Raw genomic sequence first — 23779 nt, 5'->3', positions numbered from 1 at the left:
AGTTAGAAATAGAGACTCAGAGTCTTTTCTGCCCAGGCTGATTTTGGAGCCTCAAGCCTGAAGACAGTCTTGTAAGTGGCTAGGATAATGGGCATGAGCCAGCCCTGGTCTCAGGCTCTCCTCACCTCACCTCCGCGCCCCTGTGCTGGACATGAACCATTGTCATGGTCCAGATGAGGAACTGAAGCTTTGAGACACGACATGACAGCTGCAGCCACATGCTCCCACGCAAGGCTGTCTGCTGCTCAGCCTGGCTTTTCTCCATTCCTTGTTGGGTTATTCCAGAATAACCCAGAGAGTTGTGGGCATGGAAAGCGACTCTGACAGCTTCCTGCTTAGGGTGTCCTTGGCCTCCTGGTGTGGAGAAGCCATCCAGGAGGGAGGCCCTGAGCACCTCTCTCTGGGTCTCAGGGCTTCGTGTATGCTAGGCAAGCACTCTACCACTAGGCAACACTCTCAGCCCTCTTTTTAGGTTCTTGTACTAGGGCTTGAACTTAGGTACTTTTTTTTGTCTGTCATGGGGCTTGGACTCTGGGCCTGGGTGTTGTCCCTGAGCTCTTCAGGTCAAGGCTACTTCCCTACCCCTTGAGCCACAGCACCACTTCCGGTTTTCTGATGGTTTATTGGAGATAAGAGTCTCAGGTTCTTTAGTGCCTGCACTGGCTTTGAACCTTGATCCTCAGATCTCAGTCTCCTGAGTAGCTAGGATTACATGTGTGAGCCACTGCACCAGGCCAACTCGGGTACTTTTCCACTCAAGGCTAAACACATTACCACTGGAGTCACAGCGACCACTTCAGACTTTTTTGGTGGTTTGTTGGCGATAAGAGACTCACAGACTTTCTTGTGCAGGCTGGCTTTGATCCACTCTCCTCAGATCTCAGCTTCTTAAGTGGCTAGGATTACAGGCATCAGCCACAAGCATCTGGCCAAGCCAGAGTTCCAGCTGGCTCTAGAGCTCTGGTGGCCACGCCTAAGCACTGGGTCTGAGCCCAGGGCTAGATGAACAAGCCATGGAGGAAGGAGCCCAGAGGTGGCTTTGTTCTGCAATGCCCAAATGGGACTGAATGCCTCTGCCTAGACTTTGGTGCCATAAAAGGCCATGCACCACTCAGGCCTGGTGCCCCCTGAAGCCCAGCAAGGGGCCCCAAATACCCTAGGGGGTTATCAGGCACCTTCAGCCCCACCCCGCCCAAACTGGGGACAGGGAAAAAGGGCGTGACTTCTGTGTACTCCCTCATCACCCTTGGCTCCCCAGAAAAGCTAGAACAAGGGGCTAGACCTCTGGCAGTGAGCCCGCTTGGGTCCTCGGCTGGGGCCTTCCTTAGGCTGCCCATGACACCAGCTGAGCGCGCAACCTGGGCCCGGTGAGTGACCCGGCGAGTGAGTGAGTGGCAGAGACCTGGGCAGGCCTCTTCCCTCTAGCCTCAGTTTCCCTAGATGCCCAGAAACCTGGTAGCTACCCCTTCAGGAACACTGGGAGGGAGAAGTTCCTTATGGTTAGAAGTAGAATATTCTGGAAGGTTCTGGTTCTGTTTGTGAGAGCCTACGAGATGAGGACCCTAGAATGGGGGAGTCTTACCTGGCCCAGGCTTGGGGTGTCTGACCATCTGTCTGTCTGTGAGTCACTGCTTTGGATGTTTCTCTCACCCTGGTTCTCAAAGAGCTTCAGGACTCACCTGGCCTCTTAATCCAGGTCCCAACTGGATATGGATAGATTTGGGGGGCTGCTAGTGACCTGGGCGAGCTGGCTGCAGGGTAAACCCAGGAGGTGGGTCTGACAGTCTCCCTTCCCCCCACCTGTGTCCCTGCCTCGGGTCTTGTTGTGCCTGCGCACTGTGGGTCCTTCAGTGGTCCCAAAACAAATCCACTGCGCATGTGCTGAGGAGACCCAGCAGGGGAACAAGCAGAGGGGTGGCCCTGCGGCTCTTAGCTGAGGGGGTGCCTTCCAGGGATTCTAGGGAGCTCCTGCTCACCCAGGCTGGGGCTCAGAGATCCCCCTGCTGCTTCCTGCCATGTGCGTGTGTGTGTGGGGGGGGGGACATGGGGGCCTCCTCCAGTTCACAGAGGCAGAGATGGGAGCCCGGGGACTCGATCTCATGAGGCAAACAGGGAGGCACCTCCATGGAAAGGCATGGTCCTGGGTGGGTAGGCCACGAGGGAACCTCAGCCAGAGGGAGGGGGCAGCTGGTTCCTTGGCTTTCTCACCTCCCTCCCCCCCCACAGGAATCGAATTTAGAATTCTGACAGATGGAGGCAGCAGAAACTTGGGCCTTAAAGACCAGACCTCCATTCCTTCCCCCAAGGAGCCCCGGGGGTGGGGGGAGGCTGTGCTTGCCCAAGTGGCTCTTTGATCCTCCTTAGAGGTGAGAGAAGAAACGCCATGTCTCCTTTGGGTGTTCTACTAGGAGAAAGCCTAGAGGGAGCAGCCTGGGGGAAACTGAGTGCACCTGCAGCTGGCTGAGGGCAGGGCGCGTGTCACGATCGTGCGTGGAGGGCGAGCCCCGCGCCTGCACACGGTGCAGCACAGCCTTCCACGACCTCATTTCACACAGGTGGAAACTCCGCGGCTGCTGGACATGGACAGAAACCCGAATCCCCCAAACCCAAGGTTAACGGAGGAGGAGAGGAGTCGGCCGAGGTGTGTTGGGGGAGGCGCTGCAGCGGAACCCCGAGGGATGGGAAGGTTTTGCAAGATCCTGGTCACGGCAGCCGTCTGCGTTGGTGGCCGGGTGTCTGCTGCCGGTGGCAACGGGTGTGTGGGCAGGCACGCGAGGCCTGACCCCGGCCGGCACAGGCCAGGGTGGGGATTGGGCAACGGCTGTGGTTTCTGTGTCACTTTCCCAGGCTCGCCCTGGGTCGGGTGTCCGAGGGCAAGGAAGCCCCCGACCTGGTGCCCAGAGGGTTCCACGCCCCCCCTCACCCCGGGGATGGGGGAGGCGCCGTGTGGAGCGCGCGTGCCCATGGGTGGGCGGGGCTGCACGGCTGCGCGCAGCCCCGTGGATGGACCACACGGTCTTCGGGGATGGATGTCTGCCTGGATATGTATGGCTGGGTGGGCACCAGCTGTGGGCCTGGCTGTGTGTGCACGCGTGTGCTGTCTGTGGGCTCGTGCATGGCAGTCCGGGTTCCGCGTGTGTGTGTGTGTGTGTGCGCCTGTGTGTGCTGTAGTTATGAGTATACCGGTGTGCGCATGCGCACCCACACAGAGCCACGCATGCGCGCAAATCCTGTCGGCATCCCTGCCCTGAACCCACATGCCCTCAGGCCTCTGCCACTCTGGTGTCCTTTCCTGAGCTCGTCCTCCCCAAAGCCGGGGAACCGGCTCTCTCCTTTCCACGCCCCACCCCCAGGTCCTATGGGGGAGGGGGCCTCACTTGGCCACTGGAGTATAGCTTAGGGCTTTTTTGGGGAGGTCGGTCTTGGGACTTGAACTTTGGGCCTCTACCCCTGCAGCCAAGCCCCACTTTCCTTTTTCTAGAGGTTAATTGGAGATAAGAGTCTCAGGTCCTTTTGTGCCCAGGCTGGCTTTGAACCTTGATCCTCAGATCTCAGCCTCCTGAGTAGCTAGGAGTACAGGCACTGAGCCACCATGCCCCGGTCTTTCTCTTTTTCTTTCTGTTGATCAAGGGACTTGAACTCAGGGCCTGGGCACTGTCCCTGAGCTCTTTTGCTCAAGGCTGGCACAGCTCCACTTCTAGATTTGGGGTGATTACTTGGAGATAAGAGCCTTATGGAGCTATCTTGTCCAGGCAGGCTTTGAACCTTGATCTTTAGATCTCAGCCTCTTTAGTAGCAAGGATTCCAGGTGTGAGCTACTGAGTAGCAAGAATTACTGGCATGAGTTGCCCAGTGCAGGGCTGAGATTAGTACTTTTCTACTCTTCAGGTGGACTAGCAGGAAGCAGGGCTCCAGGAAGGACCTGGGGCCTCTGACTCATTTTTGACCCCTCTTGACCCTTGCAGCTTGACTCATTGTCTCAGCCCTTTGGTTTTCCTGGGGTTGTGCTGTGCTTTTTTTTTTTGGCCCAGGGATGAATGAACCCAGGGTCTTCTACACTTAGACTTTCACACGTTAGGTAAGCGCTCCATCAACGAGCTACACATTCCAATCTTGCTGTATTTTTTAAAGTCTACCTTTTATTTTTTTTAAAAAAATGAAGTAAAATTTACAAAATATAAAAGTTTAAAAAATGGAGACAGGGTCACTTGTAGCTCAGGCTGGCCTCGAATTCTCTGTCCTGCCTTGGCCTCCTAAGCACCAACACATGTGACTAAAAATCAACTGATTTTGGTTGATACAGAACTTTTAAAGCTAGGAGTTGGTGTCTCATTCCTGGAATCCTAGTGAAAGGTGAGGATTGAGGTTCAAAGCCAGCTCAGGCCACAAAAGCCTATGAGTCTCTGATCACCAATTAGCCACCCAAAAGCCCGATGTGGCTCAAGTAGTAGAGTGCCAGCCTTGAGCACAAACCCGAAGGAGAGCAGGAGGCCGTGAGTTCAAGCCCCAGTATCAGCTTGGTTTAGTTAGACCAGTACTTGCTAGGAAAGTATTTTACTGCTTGAGTCACACACCCAGTACAAAATTAACCATTTTCAGTACAATTGAATAACTGAGCAGTATCGAGCACATTGACAATGTTGTGCAACTCTCAGCTCCACTTAATTCCAATGCATTAATCGCTCATCATCCCAAAAGGAGACACGTGCATGACACAGGCAGTCCCTGTTCTTTTCACTCGGTTCCTGGCTACCACTGGTCTGGGTTCTGTCTCTGGAGTTAGCTCTTTTAGAGCTTTCGTGTATCTGGACTCCTCCACTCACATGGCTTTACACTTCATTTAACGTCATGTACTCCAAGTTCACCTGTGGTGGTAATTTGGCATTTCTTTTTCAGGACAAAATAATACTCCATTATATAGCCACTGTGTGTTTTCTTGATTCAGAATTTTTGGAAATCCATCTTTTAGTGATTAAACTCTGCCTTCCAGACTGTGGACATGCTCGGCCGGTTATGTAATGCCATCATCTTCCCTCCCTCCCTCCCTCCCTCCCTCCTTCCCTCCCTAGCACATTCTATGGAACTAATCCCAACCCCTTTCCCATTGGATAGCTACTAGTAGGCCTTACCAGGGAAGCCTCAGTCATCTTCTCTCCCCTCTCTGGCCCTGTCTCTGTCTCTTATCTCTTTCTCTGAAGGCCCTGGGGCTTGAACTCAGAGCCATAGCTCAGGATAAGGCTCTCATGGACTTTCCTGCCTAGGCTGGTTTTGAACTGCAATCCTCAGATCTCAGCCTCCCTAGCTAGGATTACAGGTGCGAGTCACCGGTGCTTCTCCTCCTCTTCCTCCTCCTCTTCCTCCTCCTCTTCCTCCCTCCCTCCCCGCCTTAAACACCAGAGATTTTTCCTGGAGCTTCTGAAAGCACCAGAGGAGGAAAGTGACTTTCCATGGTGTTGGTTCTGGCATATGGTAGAGCAGCTCTTAAGTCCCCTTTCTATGCCCTGGCCCTGTGGGGACACTGCCACCTCACATACTATCCCTCTCCAGTGTCTTTGGGCATGGCAGACTCTGACCCCAGCTCCCCTTGCTGTCTATGCAGCCTGTGTGCAGAGAAGGCCGGGCCTGGGCCTTCTTCATCTTTCCTCATGTCCCTGTATCCTTCATCCTCAGCTTGTGTGGCACAGAGGGCTCCAGATTCAAGGGCTGGAATGCCACCCTAGCCAGGGAGACTTCCATTGAATCCCACAGAGCTGAGACAGACCCAGACGAGTCCTGGCTCCAGCTGGGACCAGGTGTCAGGAGAAGACCTCACTGACCATGTGTGCACCTCCTGTTCTAAGGGGCTCTGGGGAGGTGGGTAGACTTGTGACATTCATGCTCAGAACCCCAGCAGCAGTGGCTCACCTCTGCAACCCTAGATACTTAGGGAAGATCCCAGTTCACGAAGCCAGCCTAAGCAGGAAAGTCTGAGATTCATCGCAGTTGACCAGTACATCTGAGCATGCGTAAGCTTGTGTGCGTGTCACCCTTTCCACTCAGCATTCAACACTGATGCTGAAACCCTAGCCTCTTCTCTGGGAGGCTTATGATTGAAGACTTTGTGCAAGGCCACCATGATTGATTGATTGATTTGGGTGGTGGTACTAGCATTTGAACTCAAGGCCTCATACTTGCTAGACAGCACTCTACCACTTGAACCAGGCCCCTAGCGTTGTAGTTTTGGTTTTGTGTTTTTTGTTTTTCTTTTAGTTATTTCAGATAGGGACTCATGCTTTGGCTCTGGCCAGTCTTACACTGTGATCTTCCTAATTCTACTTCCTGCATTGCTTACATGCCAGCATGTGTGACTGTACTTGGCTCTTCTGTCTGCCCCGCACTCCCCACTTGAAGGCAGGACTGTCCCCTGCAGGGCAGATCAGTTTCTGTGAGATCCCGTGCTGCCTATGTGGAATTTGAGCCAAAGTCAAGTCTTTACTAGGAAGCGGGAGAAATGCTTTAGTTTTCTCTTTTTTTTTTTTTCCCTCCCTCCCTCTTTTTTCAGTTAGTTTTCCTGGAAAGTGTTGCAATCTACTTGGGGCGGGGGGGGGGTTGGGGGGGAGGCGAGGGAGAAAGCACATTTCGAATTTGCTTATTAAAAAGGTTATCATAAATAAAAAGTCAGCGCCTTTTAATTTGAGGCGCCCAGAACCAGGATCACATGAATCGGGTATTTTGAAAATGGCAGAAATCAACTTCCTTGGCAAGCAGAACCAGGACAGAAAATGCAGATGGGCCCCAAAAGAAGCTACTGTGCCCTGGGAGCAACTTCTAGAGACCTGAGCCAGGTGCACAGATGTGGACTAGAGACACATCTGGATCCTGCAGGATGAGAACCACAGGTTTCCACTTCCCTGGGTCTTCCACAGACGATGACCTGTTTAATTAAGAATTTCTTGAGGGGAGCTGGGCACACTAGCTCATTCTTGTAATCCTAGCTACTCAGGAGAACTGAGCTCTGAGGATCGCAGTTCAAAGCCAGCCTGGGCACTAAAGTCTGTGAGACTCATCTCCAATTAACCACCAGAAAACCAGAAGTGTTGCTGTGGCTCAAGGAGGAAAGCAGTAGCCTTGAGCTCAGGGACAACACCCAGGCCCAGAGTTCAAGTCTCATGACTGACCAAAAACAAAACAGAATTTCCTGAGGGGCTGGGAAGTGTGGCCTATTGGTAGAGTGTTTGCCTAGCATGCAGGAAGACCCAGGTTTGATTCCTTAGTACCACATACACAGAAAAAGCCAAACGTGGTGCTGTGGGCTCAAGTGGTAGAATGGTGGCCTTGAGGAAAGAGCCCAAGGACAGTGCTTAGGACCTGAGTACAAGCACCAGGACTGTAAAAAAAATGTCTTGTGCACCTGCTATGTTCTGAGGCCTTTGCTACGCTCCAGGAGGAATGAGGAGTTATGATCACAGCGCTCACGCCTTCTGGAATTTAGTCTTGTTGGGAGAAACAACTCCCAGTAAAACTGTACATCTGGGGAGACTGTAGTGCAGAGGTACAGCTGACAGCCTGGGAGGGCTGCAGGTGGGATGAAGACTAGCCCAGGATCTATTACTTCTAATGTCCTAGACAACTATTGGTCTGACCTAAAGAATTTGATGTTTGAAAATAAGTGTATGTTGTCATTGCTAGAAAACTCAGCACACAGCAAAGTTCCTTTATGCCTTATATATCGATGATACTGTGGATTAAAGTCAGGGTCTTGTAGTAGCTAGAAATATCCTCTACCTCTTGAGCCATGCTCCTAATCCTTTTTGTACACACACCTGCACACACCAGCCCTGCCAGTCCTGGGGCCTGTACTTAGGACCTAAGCACTGTCCTTGGACTTTCTCAAGGCTGGAGCTCTACCACTTGAGCCTCAGCACCATCTGTATGTGGTACCTTGGAATTGAATCCAGGTCTTTGTGCATGCTAGGCAAGCACTCTACCACTAGGTCAAACTCCTAGCCCCTGACCATTAGCTTTTTTGCTTAAGGCTGGCACTCTACCACTTGAGCCACATGTCCACTTGTGACATTTTGCTGGCTCACTGGTGATAAGTGTCTCCTGAATTTTCCCTGCCTGGGAAAATTGTGATTGTGATCCTTAGATCTCAGCCTCCTGAGTAGTGAGGGTGATGGTTGTGAGCCTCGGGCACCAGACAGCATGCCCAGCTTTCTTATTGGTTGAGATAAGGTCTTGCTAGTTTTTTTTACTCAGGTTGGCCTGGAACCACAATCCTCTTCATCTCTACATCTTGGGTAGCTGGGATTACAGGTGTGAGCCACTGTTCTCAGCGCTGGGATATTTTAACGTAGCACAGAGTTTCAGCGCTCAGAGCTACTAAGAGGCTCTGTCAGGCTGTGGCTTCTCTGTGATCACCTTGGAGTCCAACCAAGCAGATATGACTTGGGGCTCAGAGTGGGTGGCAAGCCTGGCCTACCAGGTTTGGCATTCCTCAGACTGGAGCTCCCTGTGGCAGGGCCTAGTGTGAGGAGCTCTGGCCGTGACCAGTATGATAGGATGGTGGAAGGCACGGGGAAGAAGGAAATTCCTCCACATACCTTCTCTATCCTTAACAGATAATTGGGGCCCTGAAAGGGAAAAGCCATGGGGTCCTTCCTTCCTTCCTTCCTTCCTTCCTTCCTTCCCTTCCCTTCCCTTCCCTTCCCTTCCCTTCCTTCTTTCCCTTCCTTCTTTTTGCTCAAGGCTAGTGCTCTACTGGTTTGAGCCACAGAGATACTTCTGGTTTTTTTGGTGATTCATTGGAAATAAGAATTTCAATCAACTTTCTTGCCCAGGTTGGCTCTAACTGTGATCCTCAGATCTCAGCCTCTTAATAGGATTTCAGGTGTGAGCCCCAAGTGGCTCACTTAACTCCATTCTTATTGGCCATTTGCCTATCATTTTATTTTTGGAGAAATGGTTATTTAAATCCTCTGCCCATTTTAAAACTGATTTTCTTCTCTTGTTAAATTGTGTCTTTGCTTTATGTACTTTTTTTGGTTGCGTGCGTGTGTGTGTGTGTGTGTGTGTGTGTGTGTGTGTGTGCCAACTTGAACTTAGGGCCTAGGTGCTATCCCTTAGCATTTTTTCTCAGGGTTGGCACTCTACCATTTGAACTACAGGTCCCTTTGGTGGGGGTTTTTTTGTTTTTTTGTTTTTGTTTTGGCTAGTTAATTGGAGAAAAGAGTCTCAAGGACTTCCCTGCCTGTGCTGGCTTTGAACCTAGGTCTTCAGACCTCTGCATTTGAGTAGCTAGATTTCCAGACATGAGTCACTGGCACTCAGCTGTTTTTGACAATCCTGGGGCTTGAACTCAGGGCCTGAGCACTGTCCTTGGACTTTCTCAAGGCTAGAGCTCTACCACTTGAGCCATAGCACTACTTCCGGCTTTTTTCTATGTATTGGTACTGAGGAATCGAACCCAGGTCTTTGTGTATGCTAGGCAAGCACTCTACCACTAGGCCAAACTCCTGGTCCCACATTCAGCTGTGTTTGTGTGTTGAGACAGAATCTGGCTAGGTAGCCCAGACTTCTGAATATGCCAGTCTGTTGCAGACCATCATGCTAAGCTTACATCATTATATTTTCTGAATGGGAAACTGAGGCCAAGATCCCTGGGCTCAGAAGCAATGAGACCAGAACCAAAGCTGGTCCTTCTATGCAGCAGTGGGTGTCTTCTAGGCCATTCTAGAACCTGTCCTTGCATTCAAAAGTGTAAGATCCTCATAGCTAGAGTGGGATGGAGCAGCCGAGAAGCAGCAGTTCTGGGGAAACAAGCCGATCTTCTCTTCCTCTCCGAATCACGCGGCCCTGACTGACGTGACCCCAGAAGAGGGGACAGCCCAGGGCTGTGGTTGGGGATCCTATTTATACCAGCTGTTGCAAGCCTTTCCTGCTGGCGACAGGGACGTCACTGAGCGCTGACCTCACCAGAAATGCTGACGCATCTTCCTTCACGCTTCTCCCGGATGGTTGGTCCGTCTGGAGGCCAACCTCCGTGCTCCAGGCCACTCCCTGTCCTCCAGCGTGTTATCCGCCTCTGGACCCTCTGCTGGGGTCCCCATTACATGTAACACTCCATCTCTGCCTCCTTCTGCAAGCTGTTATGGTCTGGATGCATCCGCCCCACTCCTACCTTACAGTGTCTCAGATATGGCTGTCTTTGGAGCTAGGCCTTGAAAGAAGGTTAAATGATGTGAGAGGTGGCCTCCACATAGTTCAACCCATAGGGTTACAAGCAGAGATTAGGAGCCAGGTATTGGAGGTTTCCACTTGTAATCATGGGATTTCATCTCAACCAACATGAAGCTGGATGTGGGGGTACATACCGTTATCCCAGGGAAGAAAGCAAAACTCTATTTGAAAAATAAGAGCCAGTAAAGGAGTGGCTTGCTCTAGTGATGAGTTTTTTTTGCCTTAGCAAGCACAAAGTGCTACGTTCAAATCTCAGTACAGAAAGAAAGAGATGGAGAATGAATGAATGAATGAATGAATGAACAAAAGAAGCTAGGCGCTGGTGACTCACCTGTAATCCTAGCTACTCAGGAGGCTGAGATCTGAGGACTGAGATGCAACAGCAAACCCGGGCAGGAAACTTCTTGAGACTCTCATTGCCAATTAACCACCAAAATAAACAAAACAAAGAGTCAGAAGTGGAGTTGTGGCCAAAATAGTAGAGCACCAGCCTTGAGCAAAACCATGCTTCAGTGCCCAGGCCTAAGTTCAAGCCCCAGGGAGGGCACATACACAAACACACACACACACACACACACACACACACACACACACACACACACACACACCACAGAAATGTTTGGGCACAGATGAACACATAGACAAACAATGACCAAGGGAGGACACAGCCAGCCATTAACAAGCCAAGAAGACACCGCAGAAGGAACCAGGAACCAACCCCAGGTGCCTTAATGCCAGATGGCCAGTTCCCCAAGCTGTGAAGCTGTGAATATTCCTTTTTTCTTTCTTTCTTTTTTTCTTTTTCTTTTTTTTTGGTCAGTCGTGGGGCATGAACTCTGGGCCTGGGCAGCCCCTGAGCTCTTCAGCTCAAGGCTACCACTCTACCACTTTGAGCCACCTTAGCCACTTCTGGCCATGGCAACAGGCTCAGGATATACTTTTCCATTGTTGAAGTCATAAAGACTCTTGGTGCAGGGTCCCAGGGCCACGCCCACAGCACCAGGCCCACAGGAGACCACACCCTCTAATGACCACGCCCACCAACGACCACGCCCACACGTTGGCTTTGGCACCATATGTTCAACTCACTGCTGATGGAAAATGTTCTTAATCTCCCAGGGAGTTCTCTCCCTGGACACTGCAAATGTCCCCCATCGTTTCCTAAACCACAGGGTATGTCAAGGGTTTCTGTTACATTTGCATTGCATTAGGGATTATTTTAAAAAATCTGGGGATGATTTAAACATTGATTGGCCAGGATTTTGGTGTCTTTTGGGCATGCTAGAGCCCATTCCATGTAAACACCAACTGCCCATCAATGCACGCACACACATGTCCCTTGACTAGTTGTTGACCTTGGTCCTTGTCCCAAGGGGGTAGCAGCCCCATCTTCTTCCCAAGTACATTATCCTGAGCTTCAGCCAACCCTTACTATTATTATTTCTAATTTACTTAATTAATTAATTTTATTTATTTTTATTTTTATTTGTTGGTTGTGGGGCTTGAACTCTGGGCCTGGGCGCTGTTCCTGAGCTTTTCAGCTCAAGGCTACTGCCCTACCTCTAGAGCCACAGGGCCACTTCTGGTTTTCTGGTGGTTAATTGAAGATGAGTCTCATGGACTTTAGTGCCTGGGCTGCCTTTGAACCTCTATCCTCAGATCTCAGCCTCTTGAGTAGCTAGGATTATAGGCATGAGCCACCACGCCTGGCTTAATTATTTTTTGGTGCCCGGCCTGGGGTTTGCACTCAGGGCTTGAGTACTGTCCCTGAACTCACGGGTAGCATTTGACCACTTGAGCCACAGCTCCACTGATAATTTACTGGAGATAAGAATCTTGGGCTGGGAGTTTGGCCCAGTGGTAGAGTGCTTGCCTAGCATGCACGAAGATCCGAGTTTACTGCCTCAGTACCATATACATAGAAAAGCTGGAACTGGTGCTGTAGCCCAAGTGGCAGAGCGCTAGCCTTGAGTAAAAACTCCAAGGACAGTGTTCAGGCCCTGAGTTCAAGCCCCAGGACTGGGGAAAAAAAAATCTTATGTAGGCTTTCTGGCTGAGGCTGGCTTTGAACTGCAGTCCTCAGATTTCAGCCTCCCGAGTAGCTAGATTACAGATGCAAGCCACAGGCACCTGACTCATTTTTATTATATTTCGAGACAGGTTCTAGCTCAGAGTGACCTAGAGTGCTCTGTCTTCCTGAGTAACTGGGATTACAGACATACACCACCTAGCCTGAACTTTAGCTCTCTCAGGAGTCTTCAGGGGTGGCCTCGGGCTGAGAAGCCTCACTTTTCTGTACTCTAGAGGTGTGCTTAAGAATGGGAGGACAGGGGGCTGGGAGTTTGGCCTAGTGGTAGAGTGCTTGCCTAGCATGCTCAAAGACCCGGGTTCGATTCCTCGGTACCACATACATAGAAAAAAGCTGAAGTGGTGCTGAGGCTCAAGTGGTAGAGCTCTAGCCTTGAGAAAGTCCAAGGACAGTGCTCAGGCCCTGAGCCCAAGCCCAGGACTGGCAAAACAAACAAACAAAAAAACAAAACAAAACAAAAGAATGGGAGGACAGGAGAGTGTGGAGCTCAGTCATGGCGAGAGTTTGGGTGAGGATCTCTCCAGCCAGCTCCAGCTCCTGTCTCCAGCAACCCCTGAGCTGCTGCTGCTGCTTCTTCTTTTTTTATTATAGAATTTATTTATTTTTATTAAAGAATTCAGCCCTGAACTTCTTGAAGCTTCCATCTCCTCATCAGAATAAGACACGGGCTCTTCCTCCCTGGGGCTGCTGTGTAAAATGCAGAAGGCTTGGGGTCCTGCGAAACAGCATTGCTGAGGAAGCCACCATGTCAGGGTGCAGGGGATGGGAAGGTGGGTGTGAGGCTGCCTGCAGTGGGCACCAGCCAGGGCTGGCACCGGGACTGGCAGGAGCAGCATTGTCTGCTATTAGGTCTGGCACACAGTATAATCAGATCCAGTTTGTTGAATGAATAGCAGAGTTGGGGGGGGGGCTTGTCAGAGACAGAGAGTGGGGGGAACAGCCTTGATGGCTTTGCTGCCATTCATAATGGAGGCTCAGGCGTGTGTGTGTGGGGGGGGGGAAAGGGTGCTTAGAGCCTCCTCTCCCCCCCAGGACAGCACAGTCCCCCTCCAGGCAAGCCCTGGGCGCCCCACCTTCTGCTGAAGGTCCTCTTTCTGGGATTTGCTGATGAAGCCTGGGACCAGTACCTGAATTTGCTGATCTAGCCTTAGCCTTGGGCCTCAGTTTACCCTACAGTGAAGCCAGGACTTTGGCTCTTTCTGGCTCCTGAGTCTTTAAGAAACCCAGGGACCAGCCCACGATCACTATCTTTCAGAGAAAGTGAAACCGGGGCTCCAACCGCCGTGACAGCAGCCCCCACCCCTCGGCTTCCCCTTCTGATCGCAGAGCTTCCCCCATCCTGTCCCCTGAAAAGTAGTACTTGGAATTAAGTGTTTCATCTTTATGTTTTTTTTTTGTCCTTTTATGTCCATGTTTGGCAGCGGTCCCAGAGGAAGCGGACCTGGACGTGCTTTTTCTGCCGTCCACTTTGCAGGGCACAGAGAGGTCGAGTGACTTGCCTCAGGCCACACAGTACATGAGAAGGCTTGGTCTTCTCTTTCTCTTATTCTAAATATCCACTTCTTTCCCTATCCCTGACTGCAGAGAGTAGGCATGGCTGTGGGCAGTGGACCTAAGATGGGAAAATTTGGTCAGGGATGCCAAACTGGAGATGCAATGACCAAGGCTAGAACCACAATCTCAGGGCTACCAGCCTGGCTCTGGCTCTGTGCCCAGAGCCCGGTGGTTTCCGCTCACAGATGTCCCAACAACCCCAGCGGGAGGGCAGGAAGGGCATTCAACAAGGAAGATGTCTCGCCCCTCTTCTGTCCCCCCAAACCCTGATGCTGTGTAAGGACCAGATTGGCTGGGATTGGGGGGGGGGGGAAGTCCTACAGTCCGGGTTCACAGGCTCTCCCTCCAACCCTGATATGGCACGGGTCTTCTTGCTGCCCGTCCGTTCCCAGGAAAGCTGAGGCTGTATTTTACATCACTCATTCTTGGGCGTGGGTTTGCCCTCGAAGAATGAATTCGAAGAAAACCGGAGGAGGCGCGGGCACGTCCATGACACCCAGCGCCCATTGGCCACGATGAAAACTTTGGTTTTGGGGGTTATGTTCCCAGAAGGCCTGCCCTCTCCCCCTCCCCCTCCCCACCCACCTCACGAGGTGTTGGCCAATCGCCCCGGGCGGGCATAAAGTGGCTGCCAGCCCGCAGGGTTCCAAACTGGGAGGTGTCACCCCCAAAGGCGCAGGCCACAGCACCGGGCACTCAGCTATGCGGGCACAGAGCACCCAGAGAGTCCTGCTCAGTAAGTACTTCCTTTCTCCTGCCAGCACCCTCTGGCTGTGCCCAGGGCACATCCGTGCCAGCTAGTGGGGAGCAGGGGAGGGCACCCTTTGCCCTCTCAGAGCTAGGCAGGGTTGGCACCAGGTGCAAGAGGGTTGGGGAGAGGAGCAGCCAGGAGGTCAGGCAGAGGCAGGAAAGTCTGAGGACCCAGACTTGTAGGAGGAGTAGAAATAGAGACCATTTGGGGGTCCAGGGTGGGAAGGAAGAGGATGAGGAGGGCAGAAGCTGGGAGGCAGAAGGGGCAGTACCTTCTGGGAGGGTCCCAGAAATCAGTGTGTGGGGGGGTGGGGGTGGAGGAAGTGGAGCAGAGGGGGCTCAGAGGGGGCCTCCTCTTCCTCCTCCTCACCCCGATTTTATCCTCAGGATCTGGAAGGAACAGAAAGTCAGCCAGGCCTCAGGGGAGCCCCTGGGAACTCCCACAATCACCCAGCAAACGTAGCCACACCCACCCCAGGGGACAGGGACACACACAGCCTGTGATGGCATGGGGGGGGGGACTTGGTGCTCACCTGCTGCAGAAACTGCACCTGTACCCCGGGGGCCATAGTGAGCAGGGCAGGTGGTTTCCAGGGCCTCCTGGGGCCGGGCTTGCAGACCTGGGACCCACGTGTCCCCCTGTCCCCCTGTCCCCCACGGGAGCCCATGGGCTCCCACCACAGACGCACCTGCAAGGTGGGTGAGGGTGGCTGTCTTGCGATGGTCACCCCAGGGTGCCTGGCCCAGCAGCTGGTTCTCCCCAACAGCCGGGCTGGCTGATAGGAAGAGGATGGTGGTGTCACTGCCTTCCCGGCCATTGCGCCACGGGGCCCCCTTCCGACCACGTGGCTGCCGGCGCCTGTGGGGGCTGGGGCATCCAGCCGGAACTGCCCCCCCCTGCCACTTTCTCAGGGGTTCACAGCATCTCTGAAGGGAGAAGAGGAAGGCATGAGAATCTGGGTGACCTGGGTAGGACCTGCCCCAGGGACTTGGTTTATCTGTCAGTGAAATGGGTTCAGGCACTGGACAGTGGGACTCACCCCACCCCCCAGGGATGGTTTCTCATCAGATTGCAGGGTTCCCTGTGGTTCTGACCTGTGTCACCCCGGTCTATTCTACCCAGAGGTTTCCACGCAGGGGACCACAATGGCAGAAAAGTCAGCGCAGTGGCAGACAAGTCAGTCTTGGGTCAGTGGTCAGCTGGTGGCTTGCAGAAACCGTCTAGTCCTGGCTCTCTGCCGTCAGCTCAGGACGGGGACTTGGGCCTCTGCTGGGCTCCAGCTGCTGGGGGGCCCTGCAGCCACCATCCTGCTTCCTCTCAGCCTCATTTTGGTCCTAGACAGGGGAGGTATGGTGGCAGGTGCCCAGCTGGCATACAGCAGTGCTCTGCTTCTGCTGGGGGTGGGGAGGGTGTGACCCCCAGGACCTGCCGAGCCGCCACCCTAAGATCCTCACCGCCCAATCAGGTGACCCTGCCCTTCTGTGCCCCAGGTCTGGCCCTCGGAGTCCTGCTCCTGAGTGCGGCTGCAACCATGCCCGGCTGCCCCAACTCCACCTCGCACCTCCTCCTCCAGATCCAAAATCTGCTCAACGCCACCGCGGCCAGCGACACCCTCCTGGAACCCTACGTGAGTGCCTGGCCCCTGTGGCCTCTCAGCCTCCGAGGATTGTGGGGCTTAGCCAGAGAGGAGGTGGTAGATGGGGAAACTGAGTCAGCTATCCCAACCAAAGCCCTGAGGAAATTCCCTGACTCCCTGACTCCATTCCTCCTCTCTTTGGGGTGTCTTTGCTTGCCTCGGGGTACCTAGATACAGCCATGCATGTCCTTATCTCTGCACCCCCTGCCTGTGCAGTCACCCTCAAATCTCCCCCCCCCCCGCCTCCGGCCCTGACCCCACCTACTGCACCCTGACAGCCCAGTGATCTGAGCTTTGGCCTCTTGGGGAGGTCTCAGTTTCCCCATCTGCTCTCTGGGATTACTCAGTTAAGTCGTCCACATGCAGGGTAGAGTGAGGGGGGCTTTTGGATGAACCCCCTGATTGTCCTGTCCTCCCCCTGCAGTTGCGGAATCAAGGCCTGGACACTCCCATCCTGAGAGGACTGTGCATGGAGTGTGACGGCGGGGCCTTCCCCAGCGAGGGCGCCCTGCGGGTGCTGAGCAAACCCCACTTCCTAAGAACCGTCTATGCCACACTGGGCCGCATCTTGCACGGCCTGGATGCTCTGCAACTGCAGATTTCACAGACTGAGGACACCGACACCCCAAAGCTGCAGCCTGCCAAGTGGAAGGTGCTAGGTCTCCGGAACAACATCCATTGTCTGGCCTGGCTGCTCAACAGCTCGCTGCAGACCCCTGAGCCCACGCGGGCAGTCCAGGGGACGCAGCCCTCATGGTCACCCACCCCCAGCCAGCCCATCTTTCAAGGCAAAGTGGACGGCTGCAAGTTCCTGTGTGGTTACCATGGCTTCATGCAGGCCGTGGGGAAGGTCTTCAGGGACTGGGGGGACAGGCGGGGCCGCAGCCGAAGACACAGCCCCCACCGGGGCCTCCTGCACAAAGGGGTTCACAGGGTCAGAAGGGCCAGCAGACCTGGCTCCCGCAGCGGGCTGCCTCGGTAGCTATGGACATGAGTAGTGGCAGGATTCTGTCCCCCCTCATTTCCACGTCTGTTCCGCAACTGCAGAGGTGCACTTTTAAAAAAATCTTAGGGGGACAAGAGTCAGACGGCCGAGGGGTCCCCCACTTTTGGAGGGGCCACTGGGTCAGGCCACGAGGGAGCAACTTTCCATTGATTCAGGGGTCTGATGACACAAGCTGACTCACGGCTGGGCGGATAGTAGCCCCCTTCCCCCTTCCCTGGCTGCCCGGCCCCCCCCCCCCCCCGGCCCTCTCATGACTTGCACACTTGCCCCAGACTTCCTTCTTTCCGTGGTGGCGAGGTTCCGAGGGGGAGGCCAGGACCTGAGCTGCTCTACACCACTGCACAGGACAGACATCTAGCTGTCTGGGTGACCTCACCTTAGGCAGAGATGACAGGAGCTGGGGGTGAGGGGGAGAGAGGAGGGGGTTCTCGGAGGAGCTCATGTCCCAGCTCAGCTCCAGACCCTTTACCTCTCTGGATCTTGGGTTTTCTCTTTGAGAAGCATGGGGGCTGGAAGGCGATGTAAAGCTCCCCGTCCTCTTTGCCAGTGCATACAAATAGAGACGTGGTGCAAAGGACCAAGGGAGAGGGTGCAAACTGAATCTCCCCCCAACTCAGGCCTCCACCATGGCTCCGCCCCCTGGTGGTGAGACATGGGATTTTTTTTTCTCATGCTGAGATGGTGACCCTTCCAGAAACTGCTGGGCAGATTTCTTGGAGATACAAGACTAATTTATTGTTTTTATTTTTTTAAAATATCAGTTTTTAAATCTGTTTCATATTTATAAGGCTTATTTATGATGTGTATTTAATGGTAATATTTTGCTAACATCTATTTAAACATTTTCCTGGTTTCTAAAGTTACTGTCTGTTGTTGCTTTTTGTGAGGGGGAAGAGGAGCTTGGGGGTGGGTCCTGGCTTCTTGAGGGGAGGGTGTTTAGGTGGTTAGAGATGTCCATACCCTGGGCTTTGGTGGAGGCCTGTGCTCTGTCCAGGAAGAGAAGTCACATGTTCAGCCAGCGGAGGTTCCAGCTCTGAGGCCATTCCCCTGTTATGTGCTTTATTTATGCATTTTTTTTGTGTGTGTGCCAGTCCTAGGCCTTGAACTCAGGGCCTGGGCATTGTTCTTAACCACTTGAACCAGAGCTCCACTTCGGACTTTATTTTGGGGGGGGGTAGTTAATTGGAGATAAGAGTCTCACAGACTTTTCTGCCTGGACTGGCTTTGAATGACGATCCTCAGATCTCAGCCTCCGGAGGATCTAGGATTACAGGTGTGAGCCAGCAATGCCTGGCTGTTATATGTTTGATGGCTGAACCCTGGGCCTCCCTGGATACAGCAGGGATGTGCGTGTCAGGGGTGTCTGCTGATGAAAGCTGCGGATATGGCATGTGTGTTGTCTGTGCTGATGAGTGTGGGTGTTTTTTCCTTCTTCAACCTCAAAGCCTGGGTGCTGCATTTGTAAGGGTATGTGTGTGTGTGTGTGTGTGTGTGTGCCATGTAGATGGGTACTGCTGTGTCATATGCTCATAGATCCTTTGGGAGGGGCAGGGGACATATGTGTGTAGAATCCACACACATTGTAGGCTGGGTTGGTGGGTGCTCATACAAGGTGGGCACTCAGAAAGGAATGGCTGGTTGGCACTGGGCAGCGTGGTGGATACACAGTAAGAGTTAGGGTGGCCCTTATGGGGTATCCCGCCTTGTCTATGCCCCTCCCATTGGTCGTTGCGACCTTGGCTAGGTGCCTGGGTCTCTGAGCCCTTATTTCCAAATCTGGGAAACAGACAAGATCCTAACTGATTCAGACTGACCTTGGGGCTTGGTGAGTGCTTGGAACAACTCCTGGAAGCCAGGCTCAGGTGGCTCGAGCCCGTCATCTTTCCTTTTTTTTTTTTTTTTTTTTTTTTTTGGTGGGTCATAGAGCTTGAATTTGGTCTGGGCGCTGTCCCTGAGCATTTCAGCTCAAGGCTGACGCCCTTATCCTTGAGCCAACCGCTACTTCTGGTTTTCTAGTGGTTAGCTGGAGATTAAGAGTCTCATTTCTTTTGTGCCAGGGCTGGCTTTGAACCTTAATCCTCAGATCTCAGCCTCCTGAGTAGCTAGGATTACAGTCATGAGCCACCACGCCCGGTTTCGAGCCCATCATCTTAGTGACTAGAGTGGTTGAGAATAGGAGGATTGCAGATCCAGATTGACCCAGGCAGTAAAGTCCATCTCCATAAAGGGGCGCTGTCATTCTGGCTGCAACAGAAAGAGTAGAACAGGCAGCTCCATGAGGCCTGCTAGGCAGCAAGACCCTATCTTAAAAATAACCACCAAGAAAAATGGCAGGTGTGGCTCAGGGGTGGATTATGTGTCTTGCAATTGCAAGGCCCTGAGTTCAAGCCTTAGTGCTGCCTAAAACAAGATGAAACAAACAAAAAAAAAACCCTTGTTCCAGAGGGACACAGGGACAATGTCCTGGGTTGCTCCCATGGGAGAGGTACCTGCTAGCCAAAGACATGCCAATAGAAGCAGGGGAACTCGAGGTTTAAAGCTCCGTATTCTTTACTAGGTAAGAAAAGGGGCCCTGGGTGGTAGGGAATCTCAGTGGTTAAGCATTTTTCTAGCATGAGTAAGGCCCTGGGTTCCATCTCCAGTACAGAAGAAGAGCTGAGGCGTGGTTCAATAGCAGAACATCTGGCTGGTAAGCCTGAAGCCCTGAGTTCAAATCCCAGCATCAGAAATAAAACCACACTCCCACCTACAAAATTGAAGGGAGAGGGGGGAAGAAGAAATGGATCTGGTCTCCAACACCTCTACTTCCTTGACATGGGGCTCCAGGGCAGCCCTCGGCCATGAGTTCAACCCACTTTGCAGAAGAGAACAGTGAGGCTGGGTGCTGGCTGAGCTAGTGAGCTGGGGACAGTTTGCTTGCATCCAGGCTGGTTGACTCTAGGATGGGAACATCTTCCCGGGCTTCTGCTCCCCGCCTCTGCAGTGTTGCCCATAATTGCTCGGAGTCCCTGGAGACAATGAGCTTTGGGTCAAGGGGCAGACAGACAACAGACAAACAAAAGAACCTAGGAGAGCCTCAGAGATTGCATGAGCTAGGCAAAAAAGAGAGAGAGGTGGGGGGGGGAAAGGCAGGATGATGAAATACACTGAGGGAAAATCAGGCGATGGGGGTGGCCGGGATGCTGTCTGGAGAGATGACGTCTACTCTGTGGTCTGAGTGACGTGCACAAGAGGTGATCAGAACAGCTAGGGCAAAGGCTCCCAGCCTTTAAGTGCCGGATTAGACTGAGGAAGGAGGTCATGATTTACCAAGAAGGCTCAGGGAGAAGAAACATCTGGCCCAAAGCCACAGAGCATCAGTCACTCTGAGTTCCAGATTCTCAGCTAGCTGTCATCCCCGTAATCCAAGCTAGTCCTGAATCGAAGCCCTCCACGACTTCTGATTAGTTTCCCTTCCACTTTAGCGCTTCCTCCTAATGGAAATTTTCTGTCTATACCCTTTGCTGGCCTAGCACGCTGTTCCCTGCGCGTGCGTGGGTGCACGCGTATTTGAGTGCATGAGCCAATCTTGAACTCAGGGCCTGGGTGCTGTCTCTGAGCTTTCTATTGCTCAAGGCTCGTGCTTGACCACTTGAGCCACAGCTCCACTTCCGGCTTTTTGGTGGTTAACTGGGAATAAGAGGCTCATAGGCTTGCCTGCATGAGCTGGTTTCAAATCTCAATCGTCATGTGTTTGCCTGCTGAGTAGGTAGGATGACAGGTATGAGTCAGGGGTGTCCATTTTTCCTTTTGGCCTGTGGAGCCAGTTAAGTCTTTACCCTAGAATTGCACAATGACACATTTCAAGGCAATTTACTGTTATTCTACCTGGGCAGAGAAGTTTGCTAGGTATCAAGAGGGATATTCCCTATTTTTTTTTTTTTGTCACAAGCAGCACGAATAATAGTTACGATTGAAGTAAAAAAGCAAGTAATTCAGGAGATAAGAGTATTTAAAAATCAGTATTAAAAAATCAGTGTTTAAGAAAGAAGTACTTTAATATGGTAGAAAAGACTTTTTCTCACACCATGATGACCGTTTTCATGCATTAAAATGAGGTTGTTATGAATACATTCACACACATGCACACAAACACACACACACTGGGACACAAGTTTTAAGGTACACTTAGGTTTTTAAAAATTAGGGCCGGGAGTTTGGCCTAGTGGTTAAAGTGCTTGCCTAGCATGCTCAAAGACCCGGGTTCGATTCCTCGGTACCACATATGTAGCAAAAAGCCAGAAGTGATGCTGTGGCTCAAGTGGTAGAGCCCTAGCCTTGAGAAAATCCAGGGACAGTGCTCAGGCCCTGAGCCCAAGACTGGCAAAAAAAAAGACATTTTTACTCCTGGTATGATAGAACCACGTGGTCATTGCTAGAGAAACAAAAACTTGCCGAGTGCTGGTGGCTCATGCCTGTAATCGTAGCTACTCAGGAGTCTGAGATCTGAGGATCCCAGTTCAAACCCAGCCCAGGCACTAAAGTCTGTGAGACTCTGTTTCTTTCATTCTTTCTTTTTTTTTCTTTATTTCCTTCTCTTTCTTTTATTTTTTTTTTTTTGTCAGATTTGGGGCTTGAACTCAGGGCCTGAGCACTGTCCTTCGACTTTCTCAAGGCTAGAGCTCTACCACTTGAGCCACAGCACCACTTCTGGCCTTTTCTATGTATGTGGTAATGAGCAATCGAACCCCAGTCTTCATGCATGCTAGGCAAGCACTCTACCACTAGGCCACACTCTCAGCCCTCTGTGAGACTCTTATCTCCATTAATCACCAGAAAACTAAGAATGGTGCTGTGGTCCAAGTGGTAGAGTCTAGCCTCGAGCTGAAACACTCTGGGACACTACCCAGGCCCAGAGTTCAAGCCGCACAACGACCAAAAAAAAAAAAATAGCCCAAAACTAAATACTTTTGCTGACAAGCGGAATCTCCTGCTCTCATAGATAACGGAGGCCTAGTTGTTTAGACAAACTCTGCTAGCAAGGCACAGAACATACGAATTGACCTTCCAACACCTTGGTGGGTGAAGGAGTAAGCTCGGTGGAGGTGGGGAGAGAGAGCACATGAAAACCCATCAGATCATCTGTCTCCTTCAAGGTGGGCATTAGTCTCCAGGGCCTGCAAAGAGCCTGGAAGGAGGTGCCCAAACCAGATTTTCAAGGAGGAGATGGTGCTTCTCCGAAACTCCTGTAGACCACACTTTCTGTCCCCTTTCTGCCTCCAGAAGGAAGGCACAGAAAGAAAGGCTGAAAGAGTGAATGTCCAACAATTGGACAGTGCTAAAAGGGAAGAGGTGAGAGGAAGGAATTCCACCAGGACAGCTTTTGAGAATTCTCAGACATTGAGAATCCAGAGTCTGAAGTGAGTGGACTCAGGAAAGAGTACACACACACACACACACACACACACACACACACACACACACACACCAGATAGGTTTGCTTTGGATATGCAATCTGTCTAACTGCTTCCATTTGGGAGTGGGTAAAAAAAGGCCCAGATCATTCAAATAAAAGTGAGAGAATCCAAAGGGACTGGGGGCCTATATCCAACCCATCCTGTGTCAGCCACACAGGGCCTGGCTGGCACTGGGGTGAAGGTGGACAGAGGGAATTTGCTTAGAGAGGACAGACAGAGAGAAGGAGAAGGAGACAGAGAGCAAGGAGAGCAAGAAAGCCTAAATGTGCCCTCTGACCAGTTACCATTACATTGGCAGGAATTATCCAAATCTCTGAGTATTGTAATAATCATTATTATTATTTTTTTAATAAAATGAATTCTTTTGGCTTGATGGAGTCCTTTAGAGGGAAGCTGATGAGACATAGAGCAGGTCAAATGAGTGGTTCAGTCATCCCCGAAACGAGAAGAGACGGGCCACAAGGCTTAGGGATCTCTCTGGTGTGGACACCAACAGAGGAGGATTCACTCACCAGATAGAGACGGGAGGCAGGAGACAGGGTGCTGGATCCATGGCCAGCGATGAAAGGTAAGAGGTCCGATGTGGGGTTCCTTCCTTGGGCAGTTTGTGTTTGAGGGAAGCGAAGCAGAAGGGGATCCAGAGACTCTTGCTAGTCACTCTCCCCTCTCAGGTCTTAGCACCAGATAGTAAGGGTTAGCGAAACCAACCTCCAAGCAGTTGAGGCAGAAATGAGTTTCTTTCCTCAATGCAAACTACACAGCCGCAGCGACTGCAGGCACAGAGGTGTTATATAGTGCAGGGCAAGAAGAGGGCGTGGCCAGGGCTGATATAGAAGTGACCTCAGAGCCTGAGGGACAGCCCACTGTCCCAGGTACATCTGTGACCTGGGTTAAAAGCACAGCATAGGGCTCTCTAGGGAGGGCACATGAGCTTTTGCACAAAGAGGGAACCAAGGGGCTTTTATGTGGAGAGGAAACAGAGATAGAGCCATTTTTCCCGGGTTGACCTAACAATCCTGAGATTCCAGGGTCCCCCGCTGTCCTCAGATCCTCTCCCAGATTTTTTTTT

General features: G+C 52.1%; 1 protein-coding gene across 1 annotated transcript; it reads left to right on the top strand.

Moving 5' to 3' along the window:
- Positions 1–11088: 11088 nt before the first annotated feature.
- Positions 11089–17588, top strand: Osm (oncostatin M). Its single transcript, XM_090320066.1, has 3 exons — positions 11089–11391; positions 16103–16239; positions 16673–17588. Exons 1-3 carry the CDS (start codon positions 11295–11297, stop codon positions 17228–17230), a joined length of 792 nt encoding a protein of 263 aa, XP_090176192.1. The 5' UTR covers positions 11089–11294; the 3' UTR covers positions 17231–17588.
- Positions 17589–23779: the final 6191 nt, after the last annotated feature.

Source organism: Megascapheus bottae, chromosome 28, assembly GCF_031878675.1.
Source record: "Megascapheus bottae isolate mThoBot1 chromosome 28, mThoBot2.hap1, whole genome shotgun sequence".
In the NCBI taxonomy this organism is placed as follows: domain Eukaryota; kingdom Metazoa; phylum Chordata; class Mammalia; order Rodentia; family Geomyidae; genus Megascapheus; species Megascapheus bottae.
This window is presented reverse-complemented; position numbering and strand designations above follow the sequence as displayed.

Coding starts and splice junctions, on each gene's coding strand:
- Osm (XM_090320066.1), top strand. CDS start 11,295: ATGTTCAACTCACTGCTGATGGAAAATGTTCTTAATCTCCCAGGGAGT. Junction 11,392..16,102: donor ATCGTTTCCTAAACCACAGG/GTATGTCAAGGG, acceptor TCTGTGCCCCAG/GTCTGGCCCTCGGAGTCCTG. Junction 16,240..16,672: donor ACACCCTCCTGGAACCCTAC/GTGAGTGCCTGG, acceptor CTCCCCCTGCAG/TTGCGGAATCAAGGCCTGGA.